The sequence below is a fragment of the Panicum virgatum genome, chromosome 2K (assembly GCF_016808335.1).
Source record: "Panicum virgatum strain AP13 chromosome 2K, P.virgatum_v5, whole genome shotgun sequence".
Lineage (NCBI taxonomy): Eukaryota > Viridiplantae > Streptophyta > Magnoliopsida > Poales > Poaceae > Panicum > Panicum virgatum.
This window is the reverse complement of record NC_053137.1, coordinates 19460837-19486328: the sequence shown is the minus strand read 5'-3', so window position 1 is coordinate 19486328 and position 25492 is coordinate 19460837. Positions and strand designations below refer to the sequence as shown.

General features: G+C 48.4%; 1 protein-coding gene and 1 non-coding gene across 2 annotated transcripts; both read right to left on the bottom strand.

The window, feature by feature from the left end:
* Nucleotides 1–1704: 1704 nt before the first annotated feature.
* Nucleotides 1705–24254, bottom strand: LOC120695186. The gene is made up of 4 exons (XM_039978486.1): nt 23851–24254; nt 23562–23662; nt 23061–23458; nt 1705–1926 (listed from the first exon to the last, which is right to left on the bottom strand). Exons 1-4 carry the CDS (start codon nt 23946–23948, stop codon nt 1705–1707), a joined length of 819 nt encoding a protein of 272 aa, XP_039834420.1. The 5' UTR covers nt 23949–24254.
* Nucleotides 20025–20096, bottom strand: TRNAT-CGU. Its single transcript has one exon. It is a non-coding gene; the product is annotated as a tRNA-Thr (tRNA).
* Nucleotides 24255–25492: the final 1238 nt, after the last annotated feature.

Here is a 25492-nt window from a genome sequence, read left to right as displayed (position 1 = left end):
TCGGCCGGGGGCGCGACGCGTCGGCGGCCGGTGGCCGCGCCGGCGGCGAACGGCGTCTTCACGGTGAGGAACAGAGAGGAAGATGGAGTGAGGGCAAATTCGTAAATAGAGCGAAGTTCAAAACTCCAGTTTGTAATTTCAGTTTTTGTCCTTCTACATGGCCTCAAATGAAAAACTTTTGAATACCAAAGTTGTTCAAAATTTCGAGATCTACAACTTTCGTTTCAGGCAAAAGTTCATTTGAATTTTTCTCCTTTTACATAGCCTCAAATGAAAAACTTTTGAATACCAAAGTTGTTCAAAATTTCGAGATCTACAACTTTTGTTTCAGGCAAAAGTTCATTTAAGGCTTCGTTGGAAAGATAAAATTTGAAACTTGAGTACATTTGAAAACATCGTATACGCTTCGGAAATCACATTTTTCTCCCATTTTTGTGTAGCAACTCGAAAAACTTTGAACACGAAAGTTGTTCGTATTTTGAAAACCTACAACTTTGGTTTTGGACAAAAATTCATTTGAGCTATATTTTAGAAATTATTTTCAAAGCAGATTAGTTTGAAATTTGACAAATAATTTAAATCTTTGAACACTACGGTTCAAAGGACCTGTCATTTTATGTTCAAACTTTTATTTTCTCTCTTTGACTTCAACAAGACTTTGATTTAACATGATTTTAGAGAGGCGCCTATTCGCTTTCATATGTAGACTTACATTAGTTTAAAAATTATTTACGGTTTCTGACCTATGCATCTATACACATACACATGCATGCACACATAAATGTATTCGATTCCATTTTCTTGGTTGATTATGCATGATATCATATTTCATATTTCTTACTTAGCATTTTAAAACTCTGGGATGTCACAACCAGCCATAGCAGGCGCAATGGGGAAGAACAGGGAGAGGGCGACGGGAACGATTTGGGGGCAGAACGGGGGGGGGGGGGGGGGGAGAGAGAGAAGGGAAATGTGGATGGTCAAAATGGCGGGGGCCTTTTTTCAAATGTAGATGTCCCTTCCAGGGGAAGGATCTGACGTGGTCAGTGCCACGGTGTCCAAAAAGGCAGCAAGGGGGGGTATGGACCTCCGGCGCACGACTTAACAAGTTTAGGGGGCCAGAAGTGCAATTTACGAGATCGTGGACCTAAGTGACACCCCGTGACAAGTTTAGGGGCCGTCCGTGCATTTCACTCAATTCTATATATGGGAGCTATGTGTGTATCACAAGCAGGGGAATGGATCTTATAATTCTATGACCCTGATTGGAGAACTATCCTAGAGTTTTTTTTTGAGCAATTTTTTAGCTCATAGAAATAGCCCTCCATCAAAATAGCCCTTGAGCTGTTTGGATCCAAGAGTTATTTGACATTTAATGCACTTTCCCAGTCATTAGAGCCCCATTATCTCTCTTTCTGCAGGATCTGGCATGCTTGCTGCGATGTGGCCCTTTGTGAGGCTGCGTACTAAAAAAATGGAAGGGCGCGTGTCCGCGCGCTAGTGCGAGGGAGAGGCGTGAGGTGCCGGGATGGGGGCGTCGGCCCGGGTGGAGGAGGCGGCGGAGGCGCGGCTGCTGGTGGCGCGCCAGGCGCTACGCGCAGGGGTGGACCGGTTGCTGGCGCGCAACGCGGCGCGAGTGGAGGGGATCTGGGCGCCCTTCGTCGCCATGGAGGCCTCAGCCCCGCCGCCGCCGTGCTCATGGTCTTAGACGCCATGCACGGGCTCCAGGCCGTGCTCCTCGTGCGCGGCTCGCTCGTTGGGGATGCGGACCTCTTGGCGGCCGCCCTCGGCATGCTCGAGGCGTGGCCTAGAATGGCAGGAGGCGGTGAACCGGGCCAACGCCGGTAGCAGCAGGAAGCAGCGCCGGTGGGGGACGGCGCCGGTGGTGGGCTCTGGGTGGCAGGAGGCAGCGGACCAGTCCGACTCCTGTGGCAGGAGCAAGCACCACGGGTGCGGGCGGCGAGGGTGGAAGCAGCGGCGCCGGTGGGCGGGGAGCGGCGGCGCTGGTGGGGAGGCAGGCGGATCTGGTGCTGTAGGCCGGGGGGGTGGTACGAGAGACGAGCGGATCTGATGCTCCCCGGGAGAGAGAGAGAAGTTAATTTTTCGGTGGGTCCCTCCTCCAAATAGCCCAAATATCACCCCTTGAGGGGGATAGTTTTTTTTTGGGTGGGTTATTTCCAAATAACCCTCAAATAACCCATCTGTTTGGCTTCTATAGGGTTATTTGGGCTATTTGAGGGGTGGGCTAAAAAATAATCCTGCCATCCAAACAGGGCCTATATATGGGAGTGGGAGCTATGTGTGTGTCACAAGTAGGAAATGGATCTTGTAGGTTCTATAGATAATAAATATTTTATTTCATTTCCCTCGGCCAACATATATATGGAATGTAGAATCGAAAACCTATTCTACTCTAGCTTAAAAAAATAAACTGTATAGAAACAAATCCATATGATGGGCTATGTCGTATTGCGTAGAGATCAAAACACCTTTGTAGACGGCGTGTCAAAAGTCGATGAACCGTTTCCTGATGGCGAGATAACATGCCTCTGGATTATTGGGTGATTGCAATGAAGTTGATGGTGCTTCATACGTCGCTGAGGCGAGAACTCATCACCTTCCAATCGTCATATCTTATATTAGTAATCAATTGATTCAATCAGCAATAATATTAAATGTAGTGCTATATGCATGGTAGGCTTATACATGGTACAGATGGGGATCACGGTGATTTCTTTCAATTTTGCCTTTAAGTAAAGTTAGCTTGAGTTGTCATTATTTCCTTTCTTGCATGCAACACATTTCCTTCTAAACTTTTTCTCATGTCACGAGAGAGTTTAATTTATTTCCTTTCTTTTTTTTCTCCCACGCTCATCGCTTGAGGCTTTCCTTTCTATGCTTAATTTTCCTCCAGTTGACCATGAGAGGATCTAAATCCTAAACAACAGAGGACATGATCAACATGTGCCATATCTTATATTAGCAGTAAACTGGTTCAATCATCAATCAATAGTAAATGCAATTGTTATATGCATGGCAGGCTTATATATGGTACACATGCGGATTAGGGTTATTGCTTTTCCAGTTTCACCATTGAATTAGCTTGAGTTGTTATTATCTCCTTCCTTGCATGCAATATATTTTCTTCTAAGCTTATTCTCATGTCGCACGAGAGTTTAATTTATTCCTTTATTTTTCTCCCACGCTCATCACTTGAGGCTTTTTATTTGTTCTCCCTCCCTCTATGCTTATCTTTCATTTAGTTGTCCATGAGAGGACCCAAATCCTATCCAGCAGAGAAGACATGATCAACACGCACCCGACAAGCACAGACTCATTACTCTAATTTGCTCGTGATCCCAGCCACATCCGTGATGATTTATTTTTATCCATGGTAATGTGCGGCACTAGGGATGCAAGTGGGTACCTATTGGTGTTTTTGAGTTTGTCATTTTAGTTTATTTTCTCTCCCGAACTAATTACGTAGCATGCCATTCTGGTTCATTTTATCAAATTTTGGGTCGACCCAATGACCTAAAACAGGTGGGACTTGCATCCCTACGCGGCACCCTTGACGAGCATCCAAAGCACAAAACAAGGGAATCTCTATTGCACATGCATATCAACAAATCGTTGTCCATGCCGCCAGTGTGATAACTATTTGGGACACCCGCGAACCGTGTTGATGAATGAATATCACCATGCCGTTGTTTGCACTCTATTCTTATACTCATCATGATGTTATGAAAGGTAGGGTTTTGTAACTAGCTTGTTACAAAATGCATTGTGGGTCAACTATATCACATTGTGAGTTCTTTTGGCGCGTGTTGCGGTATCTCCATCCAAAAATGCTAATTAACGTGAGGGCTCCTCATAATCTAATCAACTTTTTATTTCTAGGACTTATTTTAATCACAAGTTGACGCACTTCCTTTTTGCTAATTTTGAGTTAGAGTTCCAATTTTGTCTGCTAATGTTTACTGGTGTTTATCATAGATTATTGTGTTTTTTTTAAAGCACCCAGGAGCATTGGTGAATCATGTAAGAACTCAGATAGGCATCCACGCTGACCGCGCGCTCAACGCAGATGGGCTGCCGGGAAGTCCGAGGACGCGCCTGCCGGAGCTTACACACGCACACACCACACACCTATACACACACACCCTGTCTGGGGATAAACCCCGGTGCGACACCCAGAAATTCGGCCCCGACGGGGCTCGAACCCGGGCGGGCAGCTCGGCCACTACCGGAGCTAGCCACCGGACCTTTGGTCCGTTCGCGATTATTGTGTTTGAAGCGCATCTAGGCCGATAGATGCTAATGGTAAGTTTCGGTAATTAATGACTACCGTATGCGACTAACATGTGTTTTGAAGGAAAAATCAATGATTAGATTAGTCTCATATGAAATATGAAATGAGACCCCTCAATTCGAAACAATCATGCGTGCCAAGTACTCAATTTCAAATATTAAGGACCTTTCTAGTCTCATGTGTCACAAGGATATGAAGGACACTTGATTTAGCTATGTTTTATAGTTTCTAGTTCTTGACCGTACTATTAAGAGGGGTTCGTGAGTTAGTAGCTTGACCAAAGTTGAGTTGGCCTTAGAAATCTTGCACACTCGCTCAAAAATAGCCCAAGATAGTCAAAATAAGTCGACACAACACTTGGAAGAAGAAACAATCGAAGTTACATTCAACTCCAAGTCAATTCAGCTGAAAATCACGAAAAACTGCAGCACCGGTTTAATCGATGCCTTAGCATCGGTGCATCCGACGCTTGGCGGAAGTTCCGATGCCCCTGTCGGTCTATCTTCTCTGGATACAAGGGGAAATCAAGTCAACAATCTCCATAGCACCGGTTGAACCGATGGTCCCAAGCAAAGCACCGGTGCATTAGATGTACTTTGTTCCAGAGAGCATGTTTTGGTGGACCTCAACTCGTCTTCAGCACCGGCTGAACCGACACTTAATAATCAACCATCGGTGCATTGGATGTAGTATGTTCCAGAAAGCTTGTTTGAGTTGATCAGTGAACCTCTTCAGCACCGGTTGAACCGATGCCCCTACGGATCATGCACCGGTGCAATGACGCAAGCCTGGATACTGTGTCAGAACCCCCAACGGCTACTATTTGGACACAGAGAGACCGATTGAACCGATGCCTTCAATTTCTCACCCGTCGGTTCTTTCGATGGTCACGATTTTTCTGCAGTAGACTTCCAACGGCTACGTGACTCTCTCCACTCTATATAAGGGCACCCCCTGGCTCATTTGAACTGCCTTTGACGCATTGAATACCTGAGGCCACCCTTAAGAAGAAGAGAGAGTGCTTTGAGCAAAAGAGTGAAGATCTAGTACATTGATTGTGCTTCAACCTTAAAGAATTCAACATTTGCAAGTGTAGCAAGTGTGCTTGAGCTAGGGCCAACTGAGTGTAGGTCAAGTGAAGGCTTATGAGCTTGTTACTCTTGGTGTTTGACGGCACCTAGCCGGTCTCGGTGATCGGGAGGTTCTTGGTGAGCTCTTGTAGTTTGTGGGAGCCCCAAGACAAGAAGCTTGTACACGGTGTGAAGCTCGCCGTTCCGGAGATGGAGAAGGAGCATTCTTAGTGATCACTTGCTCCTTGGTGAAGCAAGAGAGCGATACCTTTGTGTGGGTGCTCCAACATGGATTAGGGGGGAGCGTCAACTCCTCGATACCACAGGAAAAAATCCGGGTGTCTCGTGTTTTTCGCATTTACATTCAAGCATAAAATTTCCTTTATTGTGATCTTACTCTTCCTTGCTTGTTTGTTTGACTAGGACAATGTCATGATAGTTTGATCTCTTGACTAGAACTTGTTCTTGCTAAGTGTGGTTCTTCCTAGAAAAGATGATCATATTAGTATGTTCTCCTACCTAAGGACCCTTTGCTAGTGTGCTCTAGTCATTAGGTTTTAAATTTGTAGATTGGGCAATACTAGTCTAGGCTAAGAACTCTCTAGAAATTTGAAAAAGTCCCAATTCAACCCCGCTTCTTGGGTCTCAATCCTTTCAGTGTTGTTAGATGCATAATTAATTTTTTACGATATAAACTTTTGCTGAGGATTTAATTATCTTACTACTACAATAAGATATAACAAAGCAACCAGCCACACATTTATAACTTACAGTATTAAAGAAAAATATTTAAAAAGTTGGATTATATGACTACTAAAACAACTAAATATTTTTTAAATACCATAGCAATCCACTCCATTCTAAATCTAAAATAATCCACGTTCTCATATGAAATTTCTTCAGCTCTGATTCCATGAAGACTCACACAGCATCTTCATATACTCATACATGTATTTCAATGCAGATTTACGGCCTTCCTGAGCCAAACGAGGACGATTGGCTAGGGAGGGTGGCCGTCCGTTGCGGCAGTCGTCGGGCGCGGTGTGGCGGTCATCCAGCGTGGAGAAGTGGACATTGGGCGTGGCATGGTGGCCACTGGGCACGATTTGGTGGCCGTCTGGCATGGCATGGTGGTTGTCGGGCGCAGCGGTGATCAGGCGTGGCATGGTGGGTGTCTGACGAGAAGACCGTCCGGGGCCAAACATTGGACTGTGAGAAGGTCGTTGATGATGAGGATGTCAAATGCAATGTCAGGGCACGGTGCAAATGAAATGCGCTAACATTTTTTAAGAAAATTTGATCACCGGTTAGATGAGGAGAACGTGAGAACATTTTTTTGGAAACCTTTGATCACCGGTTAGATGTCAGGGCACGGTGCAACACCGAATATTGCTTCACGTGATCGTTTGCAAAATACATCCCAAAAAAGTTTGATTTAATTTGGACAATGGAGCTAAGATAAAGTTTGCTTTGGTTGGTGTTCGTTTCATAGGATATGTTTGCACTCGGTTATTAATTTCCTTCCTCGCAAGATTCAAAGGTGATCAATAATAATTTTTATCTTTTCTATTCGCAATCGGCTCTTACTGTGTCGATTCTGACTATAGCCGATCGAAATTGGATCTAGATGTTGTCTGCAGGTTGCTTCATCACGGACATGGCTTGCCTTCCTACGAATCGGCTGTACGATAGTCGATCCATGCGTGCCTATTGTTATCGGCTGGCTAGCCGATAGCCTCCGGAATCTAATGTCTATGTTTCTTGTCAATTGCAGATCAAATTGACTGGCATGCCGAGCGCATTGTACACGCGCTGATTGGGTTCAGTATGATGGAGCAAAGCAGATGTCCCCGGTCCTGGCGTACGTGGAGCGTGAGAGTCCCTCACCATGGAATTTTCGTGTCAACGGCTGGCAATGGTGAAACCTTCTTATTACACATTACTGTTGGGCGCAATGGTGGTGGTGCTCTCGCTTCTGTGAGCCCCATTGCTTGCTCCTAGAAGCTCACCAAGCCAACGCCTAGGCCACTGGCCTACTACAACATGAAGCTATGCGTCGAGTATTGTTGATGAGCTAGTTTCTTATTGGTGGGATAAAAAGTAGAAAGAGTTGGTATCGGACAATTCAGGATCTTTTAACTTGTCGGCCAATTCCTTGAAAAAATAATTCTTGGGCATCGGACCTTGTGAGGAATGTTGAGTACTCTATCCTGCTTGTGATGAGTGAATTGTCAACCGTGCGGTGTGATCGTGCGCTTGGTCTTTGGATTGCAGGTACACGGGCATCGAGTGTCGACGGGGAGCTGCCATGGAGGTGCTGTGGCCGATGGACCGTGTGGTGGACGGCGGTGAAGGGCAGCCGGGACCGGAGCTCGGACCGGGCGGCAGCTGTGGCGTCCACTCCTGGATCGAGGGCGCAAGCGGTGACGGAAGGCGGGTTTCTTGGTTTGCGCCACAAAACCAAGGAGGCTGACGGCGGTTGAAGACGCCAAGTCGTGGAGGCACGGGCGTCGGTCTCGGGACTGACGGAGGCGACGGGCGTCGACGGCGTCTAGGGCCTCGCTGCGGGTGAGGAGGTGATGGGCGTCGGGCGGCGTCTAGGGCCGTCAGAAGGCCGAGGCGGGAACGGCGTCTAGGGCCACGGCGTGGAGGCGGGAATCTTCCCGCGCGCGAGGTTTTGGCGGTTTTCTCAAAACCGGCCATCTACCCGGGTTTCGCGGACCCACCAAAACCGCGGACTGGATCTTCATCAAGATGGCAGCATCGCGGAGAAGACTTCGTTTCGAAGAAAGAACCTCAGCCGTCGGATGAGATCATGTACAGGGGGTGCTGCAGGCCAACCGGTCTGACCGGTCCCTGGCACCGGTCTGACCGGTCTCACCTACCGGTCTGACCGGTCCAGCGTACCAGTCTGACCGGTCCCGCGGGTATAAATACCCCTTCACTTGTGTTAGGTTAATTGCGGCTTTTGTAATCTACTCGTGGACACCTCTGTTCTCCAGGCCGCCGCCCCTGCGTCTCCCTCCCTCTGTTCCTCTCATTTGAGTTGATTTTGTCCATGGATTGTTGAAACCTTGTAAGGGATTTGATTGGGAAAGGAGGTCCTATCCTCCTCGTGCCCTCTGGGCTTTTGATTCGATTCAATCCCCCTGGTTTTGTGCCTTGTGCAATGGATTTTCGATTTCGTTTTAGGCTCACTTGATTGAGAAGAGGCTACGAGTTCTTTGCTGTGATTCCCGTGCTTGTAGCCCTGTCCTAAACCCTCTTGAATCACCAGCTCGTTCGAATTCGATTTCTTGAGTTCTAGAGAAAACCCCATCCCCTTTGATCTCCTCCATAATTCTCAAGATTCGATGATCTTTAGGACGAGATCTTTTGGGGATATGTTCACGGGGTAGGGGCAAAGCAATCCCCCAAGTTTCACCGATTTTCGTGGTCGTTTGATCGAGATTCACCGTTTGAATCCAATTTCTCGGGGGTTTTCTGGGTGCTACCGGTCAGACCGGTAGGCATGACCGGTCAGACCGGTCCAGCGCACCGGTCAGACCGGTCCAGGCAGATCAGTTCTGCAGTTTTCCCAATTCACTTCCGATTTGCTTCGTGGTTTTGCTCGCTCGTTCGAAGCCTTTTGTGTTGGTTTAGCTTTTCCATAGCTATTCCAAACTTTGGCCAGAACGCTTGAGGGCTTGGGTGATTTTCGGGATTTAGGCCGACGATTCGAATTTCGGAAGAAATTTTGATCGGCTCCCATTCACCCACCCTCTGGTCGCCGGCTTCGGTCCCACAATTGGTATCAGAGCTTGGTTGAGGTTTTCAGTACCTTAACCGGTTCGAAAACCACTCGGCGACCATGGCGAGTCTTGGTAAGATCCCGGTGTTTTCCGGCGAGGACTATGCCTACTGGAAGGTTCGCATGAGGGCCTTCCTGCAGAGCATGGGAGCCGATGTCTGGGAGATTACCATGAACCAGCTCTACGAGGTGCTGGCTGTTCGGACCACGCCTCTTCAGGTGACCCAGCACGAGGTTAACGTCAAGGCCGTAAATGCCTTGTTCGCTGGCATTTCTCGTGCAGAGTTCTCACGCGTCCAGGGTTTTCAGGAAGCCCACAAGATTTGGACGTGTCTTGAGAACTACCACGAGGGTACACCTCAGGTGAAGGCCAGACTGTTCGAGACTCACCGGTATGAGTACGAGAACTTCACACAGGAGCCGGGTGAGAGCATTGACCTGATATTCAGTTGTTTTCAGTTGATTGTGTACAAGGTCAATGCGAACAGATCTGCTGGTGCCCTTGAGTACACAGAGCACGAGAAGGCCCTTAAGTTGCTTTACGCACTTGATCGCTCTGTGTGGGATCTCAAGGTGAACACCATCATTGAGTCTGCTGGTTATGAGACTCTGACGGTGAACGAGCTTTTCAGCAAGCTCAAGGCCACGGAGGTGGATAACCAGACACGAGCCAAGCTCAATGGTGCCCCTCCTTCCAAGAGCGTCGCTCTTGTGACTGGCCCAGGTGGATCGAGCTCTAACGCTAACTCTGCTCTTGGCTTTTCTCTTGCCTCTTTGCCTTCTGTTTCAGATGAGCGGCTGGAGACGCTGGGCGACGACGACTTGTGCCTTCTGATCAGCAAGTTCCAGCGTGTCTACCACAACAGGCAGAGGAAGAAGAACCCCGGGTGCTACAACTGCAGCGATCTGAACCACTTCGTCGCCGATTGCCCCAAGAAGTCCGGCGGTGGCCAGAACAACTCCTTCGACTACTACCGCCACCGCGACCGCGACGAGGGAGGCTCCAGCAAGGAGCATCGGCGCCACAGGCACCGCAGTCGTGACCGGGGAGGACGCTTCGACAAGGAGTCGCTTAAGAAGCGCTTCTAGTACAAGGCCAAGAAGCGGGAGAAGGCCTTCCTGGCGCAGCTCAGCGACCTCGACAAGAGCTCCGACACCGACCGCTCTTCTTCACCGACCTCCGATGACGACGACAAGATGAAGAAGAAGCGGGACAAGGAAGCCACCGGCTTCATCGGCCTTTGCTTGGCGGCCGGTCGGCGCAAGAGCTTCTGCACCATGGCGGGCGAAGCCAATGGTGCTCGTGCGTCTTCGGGTGGACACGCTACACCAACGCACTCCGGCTCTTCTCCTGGATCCGAGAGCGATTCAGAGGTAAACTCCACGATCGACCTGCTTGATACAGAGGTTAGGGAGTTGTACACCGCTCTAGACAACCAGAAGAGGCTGCTTAAGGAAGCAGCTAGAGAGCGTAGAAAGCTTAGGGCAGAGCTGGCTTGTGCTAGGGAGAAGTCTAGTGAGGATGAGTGCGTTGGCTGCATATCTCACATGAACGATCTTGTTGCTCTCCGTGCCAAGCATGATGAGAACGTCGCGAACTTAGATGTTGCTAAGATTTCGCTTGCTGACGTGTCTCATGAGCTCGCTAAGGCCAAGCATGAACTAGAACTGGTTAAGGATGCTCCTATTGTTAGCGATGTGCTTGAATGCGAGGAGTGTCCTATCTTTAAGTCTGATCTAGTTTCGTTGCAGTCTAAGTTTGCTACTGTTGTGTGTGAGCTAGAGCAGATGAAGTCTTGGCTAGTTTTGCTTGGCGCTTGTAAGCTTTGTCCCACGCTTAGGTTGGAGCTAGAGGAGAAGAACGCTTTGATCAAGTCTTTTGGAAAGACTAAGGTCATAGAGTCTAGCCCACCTATTGACTGCTCTGTTTGCCCTAGTTTGATCTCTGATTTGGATAATCTTGCGGTAGAGAAAGCCAACCTAGAGAATGAGAATACGTATCTTAGAGCGATTCTTAGTTGGGTTTCTGCTAGTGAGCCGCAGTTGGGCATGATGATCAAGCAGTTCAAGCGTGGTGATGGGTTTGGGGTCGGTTACACATACACGAAGTCAGACTTTGACAGGTTGTATGGTAAGATTGGCAAGGCTGCTGGAAACACTGCTAGCACGAGCACGCAGCCTTCGCTTGTTGACCCCGCGGATGGTGTGATTAAAGAACCACCGAAAGCACCTCCGCAGAAGCAGGTTTGGGTTCCAAAGCCCAATGAGCTGAGGAACTTCCTCGACACGCTCCCTGCTGCCACAGCCCAGGTTGTCCAGAAGAAGAGGGCTGCTCCTCCCCGTCCGCAGGCTAGGCTTCCACCTCCCAAGCGTGAGGTGAGGTACCACAGCGAGTTCTGTGACAGGGAAGGTCACCTGGAGGAGTTTTGCTTCAGGAGGAAGCGGGCTGTGAGGAGAGAGCAAGAGAGACAGAACGCGGACATGTACTCTGCTCGGGTGCATGGTCCTTCTCGGCGTGGTGATAGGCGAGATGCTAGGGCGCGCCGTGTAGGTGGAGGTCAGGGAGACGGTGGTGGTTACCGTGCTCCAGCGGGTGGTCGCTTTGCCGGCCGTGCTCCTGGTCGTTTTCAGTACGGCTATGGACCACAGGACCGAGGCTTTGGAGGAGGTTTTGAGACTCCACGCTTTCCTCGCGGTGGTGTTCGTTAGTCACGCGGTAGACGGGACGGGGGACACGCTTTGCCTGATTCTGCTAACCCTTCTGTAGAGCAAATGGCTCGACACTGGTTTGCTTCTCACTTTGCTAACCCCAGTGTTGAGACATTTGCTCACCCTTTGTCTCACTACTGATGTGCAGGTCGGAGGCTTGGAGAACAGGTGGATCATGGACTCCGGTTGTTCGCGCCACATGACCGGAAATGACAAATGGTTCTCCAGCCTCACCCCGATGCGCTCAAAGGAGTACATTGTGTTCGGGGATAATGGAAGAGGAAATGTATGTGGACTTGGCGCTGTTCGAGTTTCTGATCGCTTTACCCTGAGAGAAGTTGCTTTGGTTTCGAATCTTGGTTTTAATTTGCTCTCTGTTTCGCAACTTCTTGATGAGGGGTTTGAGGTTCGCTTTAAGGAGGGCTGTTCGCGTGTTCTTGATTCCAGAGGAGATTTGGTTTGCCGGATTACACCTCGCGATCGAGTTTTCTTGGTTGACTTCTCTGGAACTCCTTTTGGCACTTCTCATTGCTTGATGGCTGGTCCTTCTTCTGATTTGTGGAAGTGGCATAGGAGACTTGGACATTTGAGCTTCGATTTGTTGTCGAGACTGAGCTCACTTGGCCTGATCCGAGGATTGCCCAAATTGAAGTTTGAAAAGGACCTTGTTTGCCATCCGTGTCGCCATGGGAAGATGATTGCCACTTCACATCCGCCTGTTAATCAGGTGATGACCTCTCACCCTGGAGAGTTGCTACACATGGACACTGTCGGTCCTTCTCGGGTGATGTCTGTTGGTGGGAAGTGGTACGTTCTTGTGATTGTGGACGACTTTTCTCGCTATTCTTGGGTCTTTTTCATGAGAACCAAGGATGAGGCTTTCGAGTTTGTTCGAGACTATCTTGAGGTTGAAAAAAGAGCTACCCCAGGCCATGCGATCGATTCGCAGTGATAATGGCACAGAATTCAAAAACACTCGTTTTGACGCCTTTTGCAGTGATCAAGGGCTTGAACATCAGTATTCTTCTCCCTACACTCCACAGCAGAATGGAGTTGTAGAGCGGAAGAATCGGACGCTGGTTGAGATGGCGAGGACGATGCTCGATGAGCATAGGACTCCTCGCAAATACTGGGCTGAGGCGGTTAACACCGCTTGTTACGTGTCCAACCGCATTTTCTTGCGTGCTTTCATGCACGGGACTTCTTATGAGTTGCGGTTTGGACGCCAGCCCCATGTTGACCATCTCAGAGTTTTCAGTTGCCGGTGCTTTGTGCTGAAAGATGGAAATCTTGATAAATTTGAGTCTCGCTCGTCTGACGGTATTTTTCTCGGTTATGCTTCTCACTCTAGAGCGTACCGTGTGCTGATTATTGATACTAACATCGTCAGAGAGACTTGTGAAGTCACTTTCGACGAGACTGCACCGTGCAATTCTTCTGTCTTTGAAGTTGCAGGAGATGATGAGCTCAGCACCTCCATCTTTGAAGATGAGGAGGAAGAAACTGCAGATGGCGAGGCTGAGGCTACCACGCGTGCTGTGGACCCAGCTATCTCTGTTACGAGCTCGGACGATGACGACGGCCCCGACCCGACTACGTCTACTTCCCGGGGGCTGTTCGAGGAGGTGACTCAGGCTACACCAGCTGCACCTGAGGAGGCACCAGCTTTGGTTGAGGAGGAGGCGACTTCGACACGGGAAGCACCGCGATATATTCAGTGTCGTCATCCACCTCAACAGATGCTAGGTGATCTCAACGAGCGAGTCACTAGGTCCAAGGTAACAAGTATCGCTGGTTTTGCTCATTCAGCGTTTGTTGCCTCTTTTGAGCCCAAAGATATTGGACACGCTCTTTCTGATTCTAATTGGGTCAATGCCATGTATGAGGAACTTGAAAATTTTGAAAGAAACTAAGTTTGGGTCTTAGTCGAGCCTCCACCTGCTTGTAATCCCATCGGAATGAAGTGGGTTTTCAAAAACAAGCAGGGTGAGGATGGTTTGGTTGTTCGGAACAAGGCTCGTCCTGTTGCACAGGGGTTTTGCCAAAAAGAGGGTATTGATTTTGAGGAAACCTTTGCTCCTGTTGCTCGTTTGGAGGCTATTCGAATCTTTCTTGCATTTACTGCTTCCAAGGGTTTTAAGGTTTTCCAAATGGATGTTAAATTTGCCTTCTTGAATGGTTTTATCGAAGAAGAGGTTTATGTGAAGCAACCCCCTGGTTTCGAAAATCCCAAGTTTCCAAACCGTGTTTATAAACTTCAGAAAGCTCTTTACGGTTTGAAACAGGCACCTAGAGCTTGGTATGATAGATTGAAAACCTTTTTGCTGGCTCAGGGCTTTAAAATGGGATGTGTTGATAAAACGTTGTTCCTCATGCGATCTGGCACTGATTTTCTTTTAGTTCAGATATACGTGGATGATATTATCTTTGGTGGCTCTTCTCAGGCTCTTGTCTCCAAGTTTTCTGAGCAGATGTCCAGGGAGTTTGAGATGAGCATGATGGGTGAGTTGCAGTTCTTCCTCGGGCTGCAGATCAAGCAAACTCCTCAGGGCACTTTTGTCCATCAAGCCAAGTACACTAGAGACTTGCTGCGGAAGTTCGACATGAGTGACTTGTCTCCTCAGCCGACTCCGATCAGCACATCTACGGCTCTTGATGAGGACTTGGACGGTGAGGCGGTGGACCAGAAGGAGTACAGGAGCATGATCGGCTCTCTCCTGTACCTGACGGCGACGCGACCGGACATCTAGTTCGGCGTCTGCCTCTGCGCGCGGTATCAGGCTTCGCCGCGCACCTCCCACAGGCAGGTGGTGAAACGCATCTTCAGGTATCTGAAATTCACCCCTGAATTTGGTCTTTGGTATTCTGCGGATTCTTCTCTGGTTTTGGTGGGTTTTTCTGATGCCGATTTCGGTGGGTGTCGGTTGGATCGCAAGTCGACATCCGGTACTTGTCAATTTCTCGGTACATCTTTGGTGTCTTGGTCCTCTCGCAAGCAGGCTAGCGTAGCGCTTTCTTCCACAGAAGCCGAGTATGTTGCCGCTGCTAGCTGCTGCTCCCAGATAATTTGGATGAAACAAACCTTGCAGGATTATGGCCTGAGTTTTGGTAGGGTTCCCATTTTTGTAGACAACATGTCAGCCATTAGCATTGCAAAGAACCCTGTCCTACACTCCAGAACCAAGCACATAGACATCCGATTCCATTTCCTGCGAGACAACCATGAGAGAGGATACATAGACCTGATCCATGTCCCTTTAGAGAGGCAAGCCGCAGATATCCTCACCAAACCGCTAGAGCAGGACACCTTTGCTCGCTTGCGAGGGGAGCTTGGGGTTTGTTACCCCTTTTGATTGCTGACTTCTCTTTGGTTAGCTTTGTAGATTTTATTTGCTTCTCTTTGTTTTCTAGGTTTGGTAGTTGCATTGTGCATATGCATTGTACATGTTTGCATTTTGCATTGTCTCACTTGCACTAGCATTCTTGTATACATTGTTATGATCTTCTAGTGCCTGCTAGTGTGAGTTGATAAACTTGATCATGTATAGCTTGCTCCACTGTGTATATGACATCATCTGAGTTAAGCTATTTTGATTTGAAAATCTGAAAACATGATCACCCTGTCTTGGCTACTAGCATGTTAGGGCGTGTTGATATGCTTTGCTATCTTATTCATGCTAGTGTGACCTTTCGTTCAGCAATTCATATTTGAAATGATCTAAATCTGATAAAATTGCTTGAACTGTTATGGAAATGGATGGAAAAGATCCAGGTGGGATGGCTTGTCACACTGATCGAGCTTTCGGGACGGCTCACTTTGCACTTGTGAGAACCCGGGCAAGGCTGTGCATGACTGAAACGAGTGCTTTAAGCTTCTGATTGTCTTTTGGCATAGGCTTGGCCTCGTTGCTAAGTAAAGCATGACAAGCTTTCAACCCCTAGCACTTAGAATTGCTTGATATAAAAATTGATTGAAAAGTGAATGTTGGCAACTTGTTTTAGCTGATTTGGCTCACCTGTATGAGTATGAGTAGCACTGCTTTCCATTTCCTACTTGTTAGTGCTAGATCATGGGTGATGCTTTTATTTCTCCTAAACTGAACTTGCCTAGCTCTAGACTGATATGATATACCCTGTTGAGCTAGATGCAGGTCTTGTTTATGGATGCACACGTGCTTGTGACTAGATGTTGCTCATATCCTTGTATCCCCGAATGCTTTCACTTACACCTCCTGCATTGCATTCATTGCATAGCATCTGTTCAGGGGGAGTCTCAGCTTCAGGGGGAGTTTTAGGTCTTTTTAGCCTTGCTGTGTGCATGTGCCAAAAAGGGGGAGAATTTTGAGAGAAGTGATCGAACAAGGGGGAGACTTGTTTGATTTTTGAAAAACTTGTTGTGCACAGGGATTCGAGAGTGCATCATTTTGGGAGAGTTGCACTTTTGAGAGGGAAAAACTTTGCTTGGGGAGTTTCTGCTTTGTTCTTGGCTCCTGGTTTTCCTCGTTTTCCCTCTGCTTCTTGCATGACTGTGTCGAGCGTTACCTCTGTCTTTGAGGAGTCATGTTTTGGCTTTTGATCGATTGCGTCGAGCTTTTAACCTTGTCTTAGGGGATCGATCTTTGCTTGAGTAAGTGACTGTTCTTGCCTTTCTGAGCTTTTCGTCACTTGCTTGAGTTCTTCTCTTTCGTGCTTGTCGTGCATGGTGGCCACTGGGCACGATTTGGTGGCCGTCTGGCATGGCATGGTGGTTGTCGGGCGCAGCGGTGATCAGGCGTGGCATGGTGGGTGTCTGACGAGAAGACCGTCCGGGGCCAAACATTGGACTGTGAGAAGGTCGTTGATGATGAGGATGTCAAATGCAATGTCAGGGCACGGTGCAAATGAAATGTGCTAACATTTTTTAAGAAAATTTGATCACCGGTTAGATGAGGAGAACGTGAGAACATTTTTTTGGAAACCTTTGATCACCGGTTAGATGTCAGGGCACGGTGCAACACCGAATATTGCTTCACGTGATCGTTTGCAAAATACATCCCAAAAAAGTTTGATTTAATTTGGACAATGGAGCTAAGATAAAGTTTGCTTTGGTTGGTGTTCGTTTCATAGGATATGTTTGCACTCGGTTATTAATTTCCTTCCTCGCAAGATTCAAAGGTGATCAATAATAATTTTTATCTTTTCTATTCGCTATCGGTTCTTACTGTGTCGATTCTGACTATAGCCGATTGAAATTGGATCTAGATGTTGTCTGCAGGTTGCATCATCACGGACATGGCTTGCCTCCCTATGAATCGGTTGTACGATAGTCGATCCATGCGTGCCTATTGTTATCGGCTGGCTAGCCGATAGCCTCCGGAATCTAATGTCTATGTTTTTTGTCAATTGCAGATCAAATTGACTGGCATGCCGAGCGCATTGTACACGCGCTGATTGGGTTCAGTATGATGGAGCAAAGCAGATGTCCTCGGTCCTGGCGTACGTGGAGCGTGAGAGTCCCTCACCATGGAATTTTCGTGTCAACGGCTGGCAATGGTGAAACCTTCTTATTACACATTACTGTTGGGCGCAATGGTGGTGGTGCTCTCGCTTCTGTGAGCCCCATTGCTTGCTCCTAGAAGCTCACCAAGCCAACGCCTAGGCCACTGGCCTACTACAACATGAAGCTATGCGTCGAGTATTGTTGATGAGCTAGTTTCTTATTGGTGGGATAAAAAGTAGAAAGAGTTGGTACCGGACAATTCAGGATCTTTTAACCTGTCGGCCAATTCCTTGAAAAAATAATTCTTGGGCATCGGACCTTGTGAGGAATGTTGAGTACTCTATCCTGCTTGTGATGAGTGAATTGTCAACCGTGCGGTGTGATCGTGCGTTTGGTCTTTGGATTGCAGGTACACGGGCGTCGAGTGTCGACGAGGAGCTGCCGTGGCCGATGGACTGTGCGGTGGACGGCGGTGAAGGGCAGCCGGGACCGGAGCTCGGACCGGGCGGCAGCTGTGGCGTCCACTCCTGGATCGAGGGCGCAAGCGGCGACGGAAGGCGGGTTTCTTGGTTTGCGCCACAAAACCAAGGAGGCGGACGGCGGTTGAAGACGCCAAGTCGTGGAGGCACAGGCGTCGGTCTCGGGACTGACGGAGGCGACGGGCGTCGACGGCGTCTAGGGCCTCGCTGCGGGCGAGGAGGTGACGGGCGTCGGGCGGCGTCTAGGGCCGTCAGAAGGCCGAGGCGGGAACGACGTCTAGGGCCACGGCGTGGAGGCGGGAATCTTCCCGCGCGTGAGGTTTTGGCGGTTTTCTCAAAACCGGCCATCTACCCGGGTTTCGCGGACCCTCCAAAACCGCGGACTGGATCTTCATCAAGACGGCGGCATCGCGGAGAAGACTTCATTTCGAAGAAAGAACCTCGGCCGTCGGATGAGATCATGTATAGGGGGTGCTGCAGGCCAACCGGTCTGACCGGTCCCTGGCACCGGTCTGACCGGTCTAACCAACCGGTCTGACCGGTCCAGCGTACCGGTCTGACCGGTCCCGCGGGTATAAATATCCCTTCACTTGTGTTAGATTAATTGCGGCTTTTGTAATCTACTCGTGGACACCTCTGTTCTCCAGGCCGCCGCCCCTGCGTCTCCCTCCCTCTGTTCCTCTCGTTTGAGTTGATTTTGTCCATGGATTGTTGAAACCATGTAAGGGATTTGATTGGGAAAGGAGGCCTTATCCTCCTCGTGCCCTCTGGGCTTTTGATTCGATTCAATCCCCCTGGTTTTGTGCCTTGTGCAATGGATTTTCGATTTCGTTTTTGGCTCACTTGATTGAGAGGAGGCTACGAGTTCTTTGCTGTGATTCCCGTGCTTCTAGCCCTGTCCTAAACCCTCTGGAATCACCAGCTCGTTGGAATTCGATTTCTTGAGTTCTAGAGAAAACCCCATCCCCTTTGATCTCCTCCATAATTCTCAAGATTCGATGATCTTTAGGACGAGATCTTTTGGGGATATGTTCACGGGGTAGGGCAAAGCAATCCCCCAAGTTTCACCGATTTTCGTGGTCGTTTGATCGAGATTCACCATTTGAATCCAATTTCTCGGGGGTTTTCTGGGTGCTACCGGTCAGACCGGTAGGCACGACCGGTCCAGCGCACCGGTCAGACCGGTCCAGGCAGATCAGTTCTGCAGTTTTCCCAATTCGCTTCCTATTTGCTTCGTGGTTTCGCTCGCTCGTTCGAGGCCTTTTGTGTTGGTTTAGTTTTTCCATAGCTATTCCAAACTTTGGCCAGAACGCTTGAGGGCTTTGGTGATTTTCGGGATTTAGGCCGACGGTTCGAATTTCGGAAGAAATTTTGATCGGCTCCTATTCACCCCCTTTGGTCGCCGGCTTCGGTCCCACACCTTGAATCAAGCGCATGTAACAGGAACTAAAATTACAAAATTAGAGCATCTCCAAGAGTTTCTAATATTTTTTTTTCAAAATTTGTTGTTTGCCAACCCCCCAAATAGGTATAGGAAGACAAAAAAAGAGTATATCTCCAATAGTTCCCCATTTACTCCAAAAAATAGAGAAGTTGTGGCCCCATTAGGATAATTTCACGAGAAACTTCCATGGCTGGCGGACATGGCTGGCAGACAGGAGCTTCTTGCAGGCCAGATTGACGGGGATTTAAGGCACAAGAGATCTTGGAATTTGGGGGAAAAGAAAGAGGATGACGAGAGGGTTCCGTTTACCTCTTAGTGACGGCCGGAATCGGTGCGGGAAGAAGTGGTGGCGGGCGCATTTCATGGCGGATAGGCCAACAGCGGCAACGGCGGCCATAGAAACTAAACCCTAAAACCTAACGTGGAAAAAACTAAAAGAATGGATTGGATCCATAGCACAAAGGAGGAATGATGCGGGGAAGAAGACGACGTGACAATAAAAAAAGATGGGAAAGAGAAATAGGATACTCTTCGAGTCTCTTATTCCCATTAAGCTAAAGATTTGTTAATATGACAACTTCTATGCAATTCCAAGAGAATGCCGTATGATACTAATAAGAACGCAACTAAAATGCTTAATACTATTTTCTGCTCAATGGAACACCACCATAAAATTGGCATATATATAGGCTCAAAGAAAGGGACTCCTACCAAAAAAATCAGGATTAGAAAGCTATTGTCTGCCCCCATGCAGGATCGAACTGCAGACCTTCCGCTTACGAAGCGGACGCTCTACCACTGAGCCATAGGGGCCCACATCATTAGACCTTGAATCACCTCTCTAAATTATTCGAAATTATATTCCACCACAACCGTGCGCGCAGTTGCCTCGCGGAGCCATGCACGAGTCGCCTGCTCGCCAGTTCGGCTTCCGATCGCCGAATGTGCAAACACGCAACTCGAAGTACGTATCTGCTCTTCGAAAGACTAAATTAGCAGATTTTCAAATTGATGATAATACACATAGCCAGCCCACCTCTATGAGCATCTCAAAATAAAGAGTTTAGCCCTCAAAATTGACAAAGTTAGCACAGATGTCTCACTATCAATTGTTGCATTGCCTGCTCCTGACATCCTAATGTAAAATAAGGAAACTGTGATATGAGCACCCATAACAAATCGAGCACCGGAACCCGGATAGATACGTTCCACCCAAAAAAAACTTTACCAACAAAGCTAAATTCAGTTCGTACATCTTTACATATTAGACCCTGCTGACCATATATATATATATATATATATATATATATCAACATTTGGATTAAAGATGGACCCCGAGTAACAAGGGCTTTTGCAAAATCTTCATACGGATGTGAGAAAGAATGCATCGTGATCAGGTAACTGGGATATCACCTTTGAGTTAGCATTGACAGTCTCCTTTATTTGATCATGAAATATGGAATGCTTGATGGATTATTGCACTTGATGGCAAGTCAAGCAGTAAGGAATAGGGCTGGAAAAAAAGCTCGTTAAGCCGGCTCGGTGGCTCGTTTCAAAATTGCTCCGATTACGTTCGTTCTTTTTTTAAAATAAAGATTAGTTGATTTGGAACAAAAGTCAATTTTGGCAGGCTCGGCTCGGCTCGGCTCGTTATGCTCGATTTGAAGTTGCATATCAAACAACGCGGGAGACTATAATAAATACGAATATATTGATTTCGAAGAAAGCTCGAAAAAAGTCGAGGCTCGGCTCGATTCCACCCCTAGTAAGGAACATCCCACATCCATTCAAGAATTTGATATGGTAAAAGAAAAGGAGTAAAATACATGAATAGCCATTGTACTTGTCAGTTTCTTTGCACGACTATATCAGTATATGGTTATTGGCTCGTTAACAGTTAATCACACATATTTAGATGATGTAGAGTAGGCTTTCGTATCTTACCATATAATATGGTAGATTGCAGCTCACACATTTCTATTGATATTTTTTTTCTTTTATACCATCCACTTCCTTGCTTTTTTTTAACTTTCCTTCTATAACATTTGTCTGAAGCTCTTTGTAGGATTGTGGAGGGAGGAATATAACAGAGGCGATTGTGTTTCCAGTGGTGTTCGGCAAGCGTAGAGATCATGTTGACTAGGTGACGGGGGGAGGGGTGGCAAAATTCAATGCTTATTGACAATGATTCTAGCTCACCTGCATACCCTAACTATTTATCTACCCCTTACCACAGCTTGAGCTCTCTAAGCTCTTCTCTATTGACACCGCTCTAACATTGATGCGGAAGTGAATGGCAAATAGATGGATCGATGGAATATTCGAACAGAAATAAGAGGACCAGGGCAACGACTGGAGTATATACAATTAGTAGATTGCTCATTTACTATAGCTTAGGGCTTTTAGGCCTATACAACTATTCGCCTAACAAGAAAATGGTATCCCAATCCATGTCACGATTTGGGCGTGCTAGATTTTTTTTTTGAGATTACACAGTACAACTCAGACACTCACAACGCACGCACACTCACACTCACCCCTATGAATACACGTACGCAAACCCTACTCCTATAAGCATCTTCGAAGACTGAGCCGGCAAATCCTCGAGATTGACGAAGTCACCACAGGCGCCTCGCTGTCGACGGGAACGTTGCCTACCACTTAATGCACAACGCCATTAAATCCCAGAATATTCGCTCCCATGGGGAGTCGAACCCAGGACCTCAAGTGCTACCGATGCTCTTATAACCACTAGGCTACATGACCTTTTGCATTTGGTCATGCTAGATAATATGACATGGTAAAACCTGATCCACATCATCCAAATATGTAGTGTTGAGAAGCCAATTATTATATTAGATTAGTCAAGGCAAGTTTAGTGGTTTAAATTTATAGCTTACTATGTACAATGGCCAAACTAACATACGTCAACAAGCAGGGACGGATATATGGGGGGTGGGCTAGGTAGGCCCAGTCCACCCTAAGATTCGGTCCAAAAAGTTTCACCCACTACACCTCAACCACAAACAATCCACGACCAATCGCCAAAAGCGGTTTTAGCGATGAAGAGTCAATCGGTACAAAGTTATATCGATGATATATTTTTGTATACAAGCATGCCATAAAAAACTTAAATAATTTTAATAAAGTGGGACCTTATATTATTCATAAAAGAATATATCTGTCACATAGTTTTTTATAACTCAAGTCAAACTTTGAGATTTGAATATCTCATAATATTTTTGAACTTGTGTGCACCTAAATTTTGGACACAACTTTATATTTGTCTTCCTATTCACAGATCAAAGTTTATTTTGCCACATTTTATGCAAAAAAAGTTGTTTTTCTATTTTTTAAATAACTAATTAAGGCACCTTGTGAAGAGACTTGCAAAATAAATTACTTTGAAAACACCAAAACATTTTAAAAATGTAATAGCACGAAAGTTCTGATACAATATTTAGTATTTATACCCACTTTTAAGCAATTAACCAAAGTACTATCTACTACCAGATCAGAGCATGGTGCGATCGAGATCAATCTGTGCAATGGGATCAATAAATCACTGATGGGGCATCGTTTTTTTGTCGCGTCGAATCGCGCGCCATGGCTCGACTTTTGTGTGCGGCCGGGCGCAGGCTTATGGCCACGCGCCAGCGAGCCATGCCCATGCTCGCGCCGTGACGACAAGGACAGGGACGGCGGCACCTCCGCTCTCCTCGGCCCGGCCCCGGTCGAGCTTGAGTGGCGGTGTTGCCGTCCACTCCCCTGGCTTACCCTCGCAGCGCGCTCCACCTTGGAGCTGACCCTCTTGAGGCGCAGGGACTGCCGGATCCTGTCCTTCCTCCTCTCCCGCACGGACGACGACGACGACGACCACCTCCCCCTCGACCTGCTGCTCGCCGCGGCGCCCCGGCGGCGGTCACTGTCTTCGTCGCCGGAGGAGGAGGATGAGGAGGATGAGCGGCTCGTGCTGCTGGGCTCCCCCAGCTCGACGTCCCGCTCCCGGCGGCCGCGCCGGCCACGGTGCACGCGCTTGGTTTTGCGCACCTTGTGCCAGAGGAGGCCGGGCGCGCGGCAGCAGGCCGAGCAGGGCTTCCACACCATCTTGAAGGCGTTCTTGGCCACGCACTTGACGATGCCCAGCTTGCACAGGACATACCCGAAAAGCAGCACTGTTGTGCCGTGCGTGGCAACAAAAGGTAATTAATTAATTAAGCAGATGTACAAATTCGATGCGTGAAGTACTACGTGCAGGGTGGAAGATCATTGACACACCGATGTAGGTGACGATGATAACGACGAAGAGCCTGAGCAGGCTCGAGATGCAGACATGCTCGATGAAGCAGGGCAGGTCCCATGTCCCCGAGCAAACGCTCCTTATTCGACAGACGGGCGAGAAAGAAAGGAGAAACCAGCAATCATAAATCAATGGCGTGCGGAATTCACTCACTCCAGAAATTAGAACCAAGAAAAGAAGAGCTAGCGGCGTAATCCACCACTCCTGGATACTAATTGCATTAAAAAAAATCGAATGCCGTCAGGAATGATGAACTAATATACTTACTCGCAGGAGGCGCCAAAGAGAAGCTTGAACGGCGCGGACACGACGTTCCCGACGAGCGTGCCGACGCCGTTCGCCGCCGAGCTCACCACGGACCCCATCGACCTCCTCCGCCCTGGAATCAAAGGCCCTGATGTTCGTCGGCTGATCTTGATGCAGGGCCGGGGCGAGCGCGCGCAGGAGGACAAGGACTCCCCTCCTACAGCGAAGGCGCGGCGGTTACGTTCACAGGATGGAAGATCACCAGGTACTAGTAACTGTCCAATGGCTTGTCTTTTTTTTTTCTTCTGCCCTTCGGTTGGAACTGTCTATCTCTAACAGCGGCCCGGATGGCGTCCCTCCTCCTCCTGCCGCTGGGGGCCTCCTCCTGCCTCGCCGCCGCGGCCCGGCGCGCGCTCCTCGCCAACGGGCTCGGCCTGACGCCGCAGATGGGGTGAGGAGCTAGTCATCAGCACGTTATCCCAACATTCGGATGATACGCGTGGCGATGCTTTCCCGCGTGTTTGTGATCCGAGCTTCTTTTCTTCTCCGACTGACGATCGATCTCTTGTTTCCGCGGTGCCAGCTGGAACACGAACAGCCGGAAACCACTTCCAGTGCGGCATCAACGAGACGGTCATCTGGAGCACCGCCCGGTCAGAGACCACTCTCAAGTCTCAACTCATCGTATCTGAATCTATGGATGCTGTTGCTGCTCCATCGGACCTCTGCCCCGCCCGCGATCTCCTCCCTCCGTCCCTCCTCCGCGCCGACTCAAGCTCGTGGTGAGGTTCCCCGCGACTCCCTCGTGCTCCCCCAGCCGTTTTCCCCTTCGCTCCTAGGTTTCTGGCCAGGGCCGGCTCTATATTTTGAGAGGCCCTAGGGCGAACGAGAGATTATGGGCCCTTTAGGCCAATTATGTTTTTATTTGTGATGATAATTATAAGAAGATAACAATTCTAATAATCAGTGGCCCTTGCCATACAGGCAGTTTGTTTGCTACCTTCTCTACTAGCGAATGCTGGTGTGATTTTGGAATCTTTTTCGTGCTCAGTGGTAATCCCAAGTACCGAATGGGGAAGGAGGCAAGTTGACAGCCAAGAATTAGACATAAAATTATAGAGAGCATAACTTAAATTAGTTTAGAACCCTAATGATCTATCATGCTAATCGTTAAGCACTAAGCAAATATACTGAAATTTAGACATCTAGAATTTAAATTAGATAAGAATAGAAGATTGCCTTTTGGTTACTCGATTTGACCAGTTGATCTTTCGGCTGTCGCCTTGCGGAGCCGTGGCGGCCGTGGCCTTGGCACTCGGCAGTCTGGTGGAGGCGGCAACCGGCAGGCGGCATGGGCCAGCGAGGCGCCGAGCCAGCGGCCAGCGGACGCCGGATTGCTGACGACCTGAAGTGCGGTGCCGCCGGTCCGGGAGGCCAGACGGTGTCGGCGGGCGGCAGGCGAAACTGCGGAAGTGAATGCGTCGTGCGACGGTTCCGATCCCAGACAGCGGGTAGACGGCGGATGCGGGCGGAAAACAGGGTCGTGCCACGCCTGGGCGACTGGGCCTTCTACGGAGCCACTGGGCCTACTGCGAAGCTGGAGATATATATATATATATAGATGAATTTCTACTTGATCGGCCCCCTGCCTCCTCGGGCCCTA

Coding starts and splice junctions, on each gene's coding strand:
- LOC120695186 (XM_039978486.1), bottom strand. CDS start 23,948: ATGGGGTCCGTGGTGAGCTCGGCGGCGAACGGCGTCGGCACGCTCGTC. Junction 23,663..23,850: donor CTCTTTGGCGCCTCCTGCGA/GTAAGTATATTA, acceptor CTGTCGAATAAG/GAGCGTTTGCTCGGGGACAT. Junction 1,927..23,060: donor AGGTGGAGCGCGCTGCGAGG/GTAAGCCAGGGG, acceptor CTCCTGCCACAG/GAGTCGGACTGGTCCGCTGC.